At 36.2% G+C, this 11,544-nt stretch overlaps 1 protein-coding gene across 1 annotated transcript in view; it reads left to right on the plus strand.

Moving 5' to 3' along the window:
- The window catches only part of LOC308695302 (ankyrin repeat and fibronectin type-III domain-containing protein 1), a 16,306-nt gene continuing 4,762 nt past the window's right edge, over positions 1 to 11,544 (plus strand). The window contains exons 1-14 of the mRNA XM_081373412.1: positions 1 to 195; positions 1,102 to 1,270; positions 1,396 to 1,588; positions 2,571 to 2,771; positions 2,845 to 2,958; positions 3,096 to 3,193; positions 3,268 to 3,362; positions 4,703 to 4,821; positions 4,904 to 4,991; positions 6,175 to 6,304; positions 6,521 to 6,643; positions 7,396 to 7,617; positions 10,022 to 10,188; positions 10,274 to 10,427. Coding sequence (XP_081229538.1) covers positions 1,118 to 1,270; positions 1,396 to 1,588; positions 2,571 to 2,771; positions 2,845 to 2,958; positions 3,096 to 3,193; positions 3,268 to 3,362; positions 4,703 to 4,821; positions 4,904 to 4,991; positions 6,175 to 6,304; positions 6,521 to 6,643; positions 7,396 to 7,617; positions 10,022 to 10,188; positions 10,274 to 10,427 — 1,857 coding nt within the window. The 5' untranslated portion in view covers positions 1 to 195; positions 1,102 to 1,117. The remainder of the gene's footprint in view (positions 196 to 1,101; positions 1,271 to 1,395; positions 1,589 to 2,570; positions 2,772 to 2,844; positions 2,959 to 3,095; positions 3,194 to 3,267; positions 3,363 to 4,702; positions 4,822 to 4,903; positions 4,992 to 6,174; positions 6,305 to 6,520; positions 6,644 to 7,395; positions 7,618 to 10,021; positions 10,189 to 10,273; positions 10,428 to 11,544) is intronic.

Here is an 11,544-nt window from a genome sequence, read left to right on the forward strand (position 1 = left end):
ACTGGCTCACACTGAGGGTGTTTGCGGGCTAGTGCACAACTGCCGTGTTATTAATAGAGTTCGTCTTAAAAGACGGAAATTTAGACTTTTAATGAAGTTCTTCATGACGTTATAAATCGGAGTTTCATTTTAATACTGTCTGTGAAACTTTGGAGGAGATTGACAGAGTTTATCTGCGCTCGTTTGTTTCTAACGGTAAACACATTTAACATTTATATTTCATTTATGAATGTGGAAACAGCTGTGTATAGATCAAATCATCTGCCGAATGAATACATGTAAATGTATATTCATGTTTTTCAATGTTCTTATCATATACCTGATCTTGTTTTGTATAACGGACAACCCAGCTCGGACTTGGTGAAAAAAAACTTTGAATGTCTCATAGAAGACCGCAGCTCTGAACGACATTTTAAAGAGAGGATACTCTTCAAATATAAGGCATATTAAACATCCGAAGATGTGTTTACATAACGGATTTTCGCTTTATAACGCGATTTAGATTCAACATGACAAAATATGCCACACAACACTTTTATCTCATCTCGTAGCCACTGATGGTGATGGTGATATTATCTTTATTTTTACCAACACAATAGTTTGGTCGGAATGTAAGGTAAGTTAATACAGTATGTCTGACAGTATAAGCAGGAAGAGTGTGAGTAGGCTAAAAGAGGAAGATGACAATCAGCATGAGCTTTGCAGAAATAATCAGATAAATACTGAACTTAAACAAACGTGTGAAAAAGTGAAGCAGTTCCTCTGTTATTATGTGGAAAAACTAGAGACTGATGATGATGATGATGATGGAGTTTCGATGTAATACTGGACTCGAACTGATTTCAGAATCTCATCCTATGCTATGTCTGAAGCTATACGAAGTCGAACTTATAAAGTAAAGTCATAATTTTGACATAAAAAGCCGTAAATATGACATAAAAAGTTAAAAGTGTGACATGCCGACTCAAAGTTCTCTCTTAAAAAGTTGAAATGATGACATACTAACTTTAGACAAGACATCATTTGGACTCATAATCTCATAATCATGACTTCATACGCTCTATTAATGTGTATGACGTAATGATGTCCTCCGGTGTGCAGTGATGTCAGTGCTGTGATGATGGCTCCGCCCCAGAGGAGGCGTTCCTTCGGCCCCGTCTCACCCAAACGCATCTACAGGAGTCTGTCCGTCAAGCTGAGGGGCGGAGCTTCCCACGGTGAGGCGGAGCATTCTGATTGGAGGAAGCGGCTGAGCAAAGGACCAGCTGATGTAACAACTGCACACACACACACACACACACACACATTTAGAGTATAATATAGATGTCATGATGTTTACGTGTATGTGTGTGTGTGTGTGTGTGTGTGTGTGTGTGTGTGTGTGTGTGTGTGTAGTACGCGTGTCTGTGGGATGCTCTGGAGAGTGAAGACACCCTGGCCGTGCAGCACCTGTTGTCCAGAGAGACGGACGAGCGAGTGAACGCCGTCACTGAGTTCGGCCTGGTGCCCCTGGACGTGGCCGCTCTTACCCACAATGCCTCACTGCTGAAGGTGCTGGTGAAGGCCGGAGCAAAACACAACCCCAACTGTGAGTGACTCATTAGCTGTGTCTGAAACCGCTCCCTATCCACTGTATAGTGCACTATATCAGGTGTCGGCCATTTTGTAGTGGTGTCCGAATTCTGAGTGAACAACTTCATTCCCTACATTCGTTCACTTCTTTTACCCACAATCCTCTCTGAATTTGAGTGTACACTTGCTGAAGCACTATTTCCCACAATCCAATGCGGAGAGGGCTGAGCGTGAAAGTGCGGGAGCGAACATTTATTTCATGCTAGTTTTATTTTATTTTATTTTTTTACATTTGTATTATTCATTATTTGAATAAAACATATTAACATATTGAGACAATATTATATAGATTCATTTTAAATGAAATTATTATAATAATGTAAATTATATAGGTATATTGTTTTTTATTAAAATATATTTATTTTATTTATTCACAATTTAATGTGTTTTACTAACAGCCAGGTGTTTTAATAATTTGTGGCATTGTTGTTAAACTGCAAGAGATGATAATTTGGTGGATGATTTAAAAGTCAAAATTTACTGTATAACGATTTGGCTTAATAAGATAAAAATGTACAATGAATAATTAGGTTTTATGAATTCATTTGATTAACACCATTTTTACTGATAAATGTGTATTAAATAATAACCACATATACAGAATCCCCAAAAATCTGAATTTGGGGGAATTTTCATACGATCCTATTATTGTAAAAAAAAAAAAAAAGATTATTTAATAATAATAAATGATTACGTTTAGTAGATCAAAGAACCCTATTACTGTTAAAATTGTTATAAAATATTTATATAATATTTATATTATATATAATGTTTTTAAAATATAAAATTTAAACCATTAAAAGTAAATCCAGACAAATTAAAAGGACAACACAATTTGTAAAAATAAAAAAATTCAACATAATTTAGTTAAAAATGAAGCAGATTTGACACTTCAGTGTGCTGATGAAGTATAAACGCCTCTCTTCGTCCCGCCGCAGTGAGCTCGTCCTCTGATTGGTCGCTGAAGCTGGATGAGCTGGTGTCATTGGCCGAGCAGAAGCTGGAGGAGTGGAGGGCGGAGCTTCAGCTCAGAGAGAAGGCGGAGCTTCAGTCACACGCAGACGCGCAGAAGAGCGTCGATATCTGGACGCAACGCTGTGAACTTTACCATCGCATGAGGGAGAGATTCCACTCGACAGGTATGAACACACACACACACACACACACACACACACACACTCAGATGTCATGTGACTCGTGTGTGTCCCTCAGCTCCTCCTGGTCCTCCCGCTAGCGCCGCTCTGCTGGTGACGGGCGACAGCTGTGTGTGTGTGCGTGTCAGAGAGCCCTGCGGTCACACACACGGCCTCATCACCAGATACAGAGGTGAGATGCTACATCATTATCATCACACTGTCCCTGATGATGTCATCACTGACCCATCCATCTGTGTGTGTGTGTGTGTGTGTGTGTGTGTGTGTGTGTGTGTGTGTGTGTGTGTGTGTGTGTGTGTGTGTGTGTAGTTGAATGGAGCACTTCAGCTGGTTTCTATCCTCTGTGTGGAACTGGATTCATCACTGACAACAGAAACACAGAGTTCAGCATCACCGGACTGCAGACTGTAAGACACACACACTCATACACATGGCTATGTGATACACACAGACTCTGACTGGTGTGTGTGTGTGTGTGTAGGGTGTGCAGTATTACGTGCGGGTCAGTGCGTATAACATCAGAGGCTGGGGTGTGTGTGTGAGCAGCAGCCCGACGAGTGTCGCCCCCTCCAGTGAGTACTGACAACTGCAGACTCGTCACACAGAACCAGTTGCTTAGTTAAATAAACATTAACTGAAAAACAATAAAAAAATAAAAACTGGGTTGCCAAGGAACCGTTTCTCATTTTCATTTAGTTTAACTTGATGTTCTAAAATAACTATATTATATATATACTATATTACTAATACAAACTAATACAAACAATATAGACATATATTTAAAAAAAACATAGCGCAACAATTTCTTATAGTTTTCAACAAAAAAAGAAAACACTAAAATATGAATTATAATAAAAATTAAAAATAAAAATTGACAAAAATTGTAACAATTTTTGATTACTAAAGTGAAAATGAAAAATTATATAATAACTATGAATAAAACTAATAGTATCTAAGTGATATAAGCAGAGCACTGTAAATGTAATTAAATAATAAATTATAATTAATATTAAAGTAATAAATGTTTAAATTTTATGAATTCGATTGATTCGACGTGCTATTTTATTTTATTTCAATTTATTTTATTTGATGAAAATGTATTACACCATTAAAACGTACTGAATTTGGGGGGGGGATAAAATAGATGTGTTAAAATTTTTAAAAAATATTAAAAGATTTAGAATTGTTAACATTTTACTGTATTAATAAATTGCTAAGTTTTATTCATTTAATTTATACTATTTTTTTACAGGTTTGTGTCCTTTGATTGATAAATTTCAATAGACGGTCAAGTGTGCATAGTTATGAATAACATTTTTAAAAAGCATAATAATGGTAATAATAATTATTTTAATATTATTAAATAATTATTATAATTATCATTGTTAACATTTGAAAAAACACAATACACAATTTCTAAAGTGATAAAGTGAAATGTACTACTTCTCAAAAGCTTGGGCGCACTATAATTTTATTTAGAAAGAAATCAATACTTTTATTCAGTAAGGATGCATTTAATTGATCAAAAGTGACAGCAACAACATTTATAATGTGACAAATGTTTTCTATTTCAAATAAATGCTGTTCTTTCAAAACTTTGTGTTCACCGAAGTATCCTGAAAAATAAAATGTATCATAGTCTCCACAAAACTCTGAAGCAGCACGACTGTTTTTAACATTGATGATAATCATAAATGTTTCTTGAGCATCAAATCATCATATTATACTGATTTCTGAAGGATCATGTGACACTGAAGACTGGAGTAATGATGCTGACAATTCTGCTTTGATCACAGGAATAAATTACACTTTACTGTATATTCACATAAAGAACAGCTGTTTTACATTATAATAATATTTCCCAGTATTTTACAGTATTTTTGGTGAATGAATGTGGTTTAGTGAGTGTGTGACAGTCGGGTGTCGCCCCCTGCAGGCTGGACCGAGTGTATCGGTGTGACGGTGAGACGCAGGGATCAGGCCTCAGCCGTCCGGAGGATCTCACAGCAGATCACAGATCCTGAGCTCCTCACAGGTACACACACACTACATGAAGAAACACACACCTCACTGGATACACACTGATCAACACCTGTGTGTGTGTGTGTGTGTCTCAGAGAACAGCAGCTCTGTGAGGAAAGTGTCTGTGTCTCGCGGCCTGAAGCAGCTCTTTCACTCCAGCCGGTTCGTCCGCCTGTTACAGAGGTGAGAAACACATCTACACAACACAGAAACCATATAAAACACACTATATATGATGTGCACAAACTGAAATACAGGCCTGCATCCCGTCAAATGCGGATTTTTGAGCGTTTCCTCACTGTAAAGTGACTTTATATCAGCCGTTCTCCACCAGGGGGCGTCAAAACGACCTCAAAACATTTAAAATAAGATTAAACATTCACTATAAATTAATATATTTCATATTTTATTATTAGTTAGTTTTTGTGTCTTTGAAGAATGAGGATTCTCACAGTTCCGGAAAACCATGTTAAATGAGAAATCCTCGTTTTAAAAGTGGGATTTCTAGACCTGAAAAAGTCATGGAAATTCATCAAATCTGTAAAACATGGGCATTTTTATAATGAATACAAATTTTATAAGTAATGATGAGTTTAAAAACGTTTTTTAGTATTAAAATGTCATTTTTTAATACATTTGAATTGTATTTTGAATTAGTTTGTATATTTATGTTTTCTGTTTGCATTTGAATAGAAAATAGATAACGCAACAAATTACTAAAACTTATTATTTTATTAGTTTTTTGTTTATGTCTGTCTTAATACATTTTTATTTTAAACTGAATAAAATAATAATTTAATTGAAAATGTTAGGGTTTTTTTTCTTCAGTTTTTGTTGTAGTTATTTTTAGTACGTCAAGTTGAAATAAATGTAATTAAAAAATGTGACAAAAAATATATATTTTTATAGATTTTCTTCACATAAGAATTGTCCATAGATTTTTGAGAAGCTATTAGAATTTTGAAAACAAAACTCTGACATTCATAATGATTTTAGGGGCCGTTTACACGACAGCAGTGTTTTGGGGGCCTGAAACACAAACATTTGTAAACCGGTTTCAGAGTGCAAGTTTTTGAACACAATACTGTTACTGTCTCTGTGTAAACGCATGTGTATCTATAGGCACATAGTGTTTCTTTAGTGACACACTGACGGCAGAATACTGCATTTTTAGTAGTCTTCATGGATGCGTGTGAACAAGGATCATTTTGACAGCGTTGTCGTCTGTACATGAAAAATGCAAAGGAAAAATTTCCATTTTTAGTGTATTGTCATGTAAACGAACACTTTAGAGTTGCTTCTCAAGCTTTTTGACTCCTAAAGTTCTGTCAGTGTGTTACTGTCATGTCTCTGTGTGTGTGTGTAGAGGCGTGTACCTGGCGTGTGTCTTCTATCAGAAGGAGTGTGTCCTGGTGTCGTGTGACGATCGGCTCCCTCTAGTGGAGGTTCAGTGTTGCTCCGCCTCCGTCACACAGGACTTCCTGTGGTTCACTAAGGTCAGCATCACTTGTGTGTGTGTGTGTGTGTGTGTGTGTGTGTGTGTGTGTTTCTCCTGTGGTTCACTAAGGTCAGCATCACTTGTGTGAGTGTGTGTGTGTGTGTGTTTCTCCTGTGGTTCACTAAGGTCAGCATCACTCGTGTGTGTGTTTCTCCTGTGTGTCTCCTGCGTCTGACTCTCTCTCTGTGTGTGTGTGTGTGTGTGTGTGTATCAGCTGTCGTGCGCGTGGTCGCAGGTGTCGTTCCTGCAGCAGGTGCTGTCGTCTTCATCGCTCTCCTCGTCTTCATCGCTGCTGCAGAACAGACTGAGTTTCCTGAGGGCCGTCGCTCAGCTGCAGGTGCCGCTCAACACACTCCTCCATCATTAATGCACTCATGCAGTTTTGCTTTTACTGTTTTTTTTAAACAAGTCTAAAACGTTTTAGTTATTTTATTTCATTTTTAGTTGTTTATTTTTGCTTTTACTGTTTTTTGTTTAATGAGTCTATAAAGTTAAAATATTTTTATTTCATTTTTAGTTGTTTAGTTTTGCTTTTACAGATTTTTAATCAAGTCTATAAAGTTTCATAAATGTTTTTTTAAGTTGTTTTGTTTTGCTTTTTACTGTTTTTTTAAACAAGTCTATAAAGTTTCATTATTTTTATTTCTGTTTTAGTTATTTTGTTTTCGCTTTTTTACTGTTTTTTAAATAAGTCTATAAGGTTTTATTATTTTTTATTTCAGTTTGTTTTGTTTTGCTTTTTCACCATTTTTAAACAAGTCTATAGTTTCAATAATTTTTATTTCAGTTTTTATTGTTTTGTTTTGCTTTTTTACTGTTTTTTTTAAAGTCTATACATTTTTATTCATTTTTATTTCAGTTTTAGTTGTTTTTTTTTACTGTTTTTAAACAAATCTATAGATTCAGTCATTTTTATTTCAGTTTTAGTTGTTCTGTTTTGCTTTTCGACTGTTTTTTAAACAAGTCTATAAAGTTTCATTATTTTTATTTCTGTTTTAGTTATTTATTTAGCTTTTTTACTGTTTTTTTAAATAAGTCTATAAATTATAATTGTAAATGATATAATGCAGCTCATTTGTCTCGTGTCAGGCGTCAGTGGGGTGTGTGGATCTGGGGCAGGTGTACTTCGAGCCGCTGAAGGACAGGCAAGGTAACGTGCTGCTGGTGACCCTGAAAGAGGTCACGACCCCGCTGACCCCGTCTGACCCCCCGCTGCACTGGGTTCCTGTCAGCACACTGGGGAAACACCAGATCCAGACGCCAATGCTCCCTGAACCCACCGCTGTCGAGCTGCTGACCGAGAGACTCAAGGTCAGAACACACACACACACACACACATAAAACCACACAGCTCATCTGTCCAGTGTTTGCACAGCAAAATCCCCAGAGTAAAATTAACTCTGTTCAGAGAACATTTGGTCCCTCTCTACAGAGAGTTAAAATAACTCTGAAACAGAGTAAAAGTTAATGAGATACTTAAGTGATTAATTAAGTGATGATTGAGCATTAATGATGAACACCTGCTGTTAACAAGTTCTCAGCAGAGGAGGATTCAACAACTCCATAAACAGCATTACCAGCTTCACTTATTACTAACCAGACTAACTTTATTTCTGTCATACGTTTACAGAAGTTCGTATTGAGAATTGAGGTTTAGATGTTGACGATTTATTGAAAATGTATGATCACCATTATCGTGATGAATGTTTCCTTTAGTTGGGCAGTTTGACTCTAGCTTATATTTTTGAGTGTTTCTGGTTTTTGTAACAGCTTTTACCAAAACATGTAATTTGTTGCAAAGAATGCCAGATGCAAAGATGTTCAGGTGATCTAGTTTTCAACAACAAAAAGTAGAATGATGCGCTTATATCATCACTGTCCAAAAGTGGTCATTTGATGTTAATAGATTATGTTCACTAACAATACTCTCTTGCCACAAATTGGACATTTTGAATTTTTTTAAATACATGATAGGGGATTTTTTTTTTCTAAGACACAGACATCAAGAATCAGCTTATGAATCTCAACAATGGTAACATGTTTCATGCCGCAATGCATCCTGGGAGCCATGAGTTTTATACTATTGTGGCTCCCAGCATGCATTGCAGCATGAAGCATGTCACCATTGTTGAGATTCATAAGCTGATTATTGATGTCTTTGTTTAAAAAAAAAAATCCCCTATTATGTATTTTAAAAATTCAAAATGTCCAATCTGTAGCAAGAGAGTATTGTTAGTGAATATAATCTATTAACATCAAATGACCACTTTTGGACAGTGACGATATAAGCTCATTTTTTTTACTCTCTGCTGTTAAACACTATATCACCTGATCATCTTTGTTTTTGGTTTTCTTTGTAACAAATTACATGTTTTGGTAAAAGCTGTTACAAAAACCACAAACTCGCAAGAAGAGTCAAACTGCCCAACTGAAGGAAACACTCATCACTATAATGGTAATCATACATTTTCAATAAATCATCAACATCTAAACCTCTGTTAATTCTCAATAAGACCTTCTGTAGATGTCTGACAGAAATAAAGTCAGTCTAGGGTGCGTTTCCCGAAAGCATCGTTGGCCAACTATGGTCACAAGTTCCGTCGTTACCAATAGAGTTCAATGGACATTGCGATGAACTTGCGACCATAGTTGGCCAACGATGCTTTCGGGAAACGCACCCCTGGTTAGTAATAAGTGAAGCTGGTAATGCTGTTTGTGGAGTTGTTGAATCCTCCTCTGCTGAGAACTTGTTAACAGCAGATGTTCATCATTGATGCCCAATCATCACTTAATTAATCACTTAAGTATCTCATTAACTTTAACTCTGATTCAGAGTTAGTTTAACTCTCTGTAGAGAGGGACCAAATGTTCTCTGAACAGAGTTAATTTTACTCTGGGGATTTTGCTGTGTGGGTGAAATGTCTCCCTCTGCTGTCAGACGTCTGTCATAGCGAGGGATGGATTAACGTTAAAGAGACAGTTCACCTGAGTCATTCATCATGACTTTCTTTCTTTGAAACACAAAAGAAGACATTTTGAAGAACATTGGAAACCAAACGACTTTGGACCCCATTGACTTTCATTATATGGACAGAAAAACCCGCTGAGATATTTTTCTCAAAATTTATTTTTTACATGAAAAAATTATGATTAGAATGACCATTTTTGGCTGAACTGTCTCTTTAAAATGGAGCTTTCTAGTTTAATTTTTATTTTATTTTTTTTGTATTTTAGGGCTGCCAAAGTTAATGCATTTACTGATATAATTTATAAATGTTTAACATCTAGTGGGATTATAATATGCTGTTATTTATATTCTAGGTTTTTTTTTGTAGTTTAACACAGGTGGATTGTAAAGATTTTTAATATACCATGGCATGTATAAAACACTAAATCTAAAGGCAATTTGTCACCATTTGTGTTTATATTTTAGATAGTTTTGGAGTCATGAAAGTGTATTTTAGTGTAATTTCACTGTTTTTCATTGAACAAAAATGCTTTAGTGTCATTTTAGTCTTTGTTCATGTTGAGTTTTATTCATTTTCATTAGTTTTATCATCAGTAACTGTGTTCACAACCCATTTGACTTCTGTAAAGGGGATATTTAAAGAGAGAATAAATGTGGGCGGGACTTGATGTAATCATGATGATCTGATTGGCTGGTGGAAGTGTCTGTATAGGAAGGTGGTTGATAAATAAGAGTGTGTGTGTGCAGGAGACGCTGGCGTATCACCGCAGGAGTCAGCACAGAGCTCAGTCTGGTCTGTATGTGTGTGTCCTGAAGCTCTGCAGCTCCGTCAAGCAGTTGCGCGTTCTGGTCTCACACAGATTACCCAGCATGCCCTTCTGCTGCCGCGTCAGGAACTGGCCGCACGTCACACGGTAACACTGGAGCACTGATTCACCCACACACACTCAGTGATGGTATAAGCGGAAGTAACCTGTGTGTGTGTGTGTGTGTGTGCAGGGAGGAGTGGGCGTGGCTACAGAGGCATGCAGTGGGCGGGGCCTGTGGGAGTGATGACGCTGTGATTGACAGCTCAGGTGTTGAGGACTTCGTGAAGGAACTGAGATCTGCAGTGATTCAACTGCTTACCAAACTCAACGTCCCACTGGAGCGGGTAACACAACACCAGCAGATTCGGTTTATTGAGCTACCTAACAATGAACAATGCATTTGTTGCAGTTATTATTCATATTTGTTAATGGTAGTTAACACAAATACAGTGTTGTTCATTGTTTATTCAGATTCATGTTTCATGTTTGGATTTCAATAATGTATTAGTACATGTTGAAACTAACATTTCTCCTGAGATTAACAAATGCTTTAGTTCATGCTGGAAATTTATTGTAAAGTGTTACCAGTTACTTCAAAGAACTCAAAGAATATGAATCAGTGAATTGGTTCACTTCACAAATTTCTAATTTATGAAAGCACACATGAACACACAAACCCACACACACACACACATGAAGACACACACACACACATAAATACACACAAGTTCATTTTAAGTTCATGCTAATTAGTTAAATAATATTAATAACTGGAACTTTATTGTAAAGTGTTACTAGTTACTTCAAAGAAACCAATTCACTGATTCGTTTGAGTCACTTCATATGTTCTGTTTTGAACTAAATGTTTAGTTTAATACTGTGTTTTTTCCTGTGTTTATCATTAATTATATACGTGTCAAGCGTCACACATCATGACATCATCCTCACGGATTGACTCACGTGCACATGCTCTGTGAAATGGTTCAGATGAATCATTAATCTGTTCAAAAGAATGATTCGTTCGCAGTGTTCATGTTCTGACTGAACTGATCTTCAGCGAATCTTTGAGATCAGTGTGAGATATTTCAGTTATTGAATAATTTCTGTCATTACGAAAGTAAAACTGGTAATGTTTTGGAAAGACGTTCATAAACAAACCACAGCAAAAACTCCAGTGTTAAGGTAAACACTCCTGGGAGTTTATTTGACTCCACACTCTAGAGTGTTAAAGTTAATGAGATAATTTAGTGATTAATTGAGTGATGATTGACCATTATTGAAGACACCTGATGTTAACAAGCAGAATCACTGAAGGAGAAAATCACAAATTGTAAGTCACCATTTCTGTGATCAGTGTTTGCTTTAGTTGGGCTCTTGACCTTTACATGTTTAACTTTAGATTTTGTTTGGCTGCTGTATCTGAGTTATAATATCAGATGAACAAAGAGAAAAGGTGATCTG

Source organism: Scardinius erythrophthalmus (assembly GCF_964197995.2).
Source record: "Scardinius erythrophthalmus genome assembly, chromosome: 1".
Taxonomy (NCBI): Eukaryota; Metazoa; Chordata; class Actinopteri; order Cypriniformes; family Leuciscidae; genus Scardinius; species Scardinius erythrophthalmus.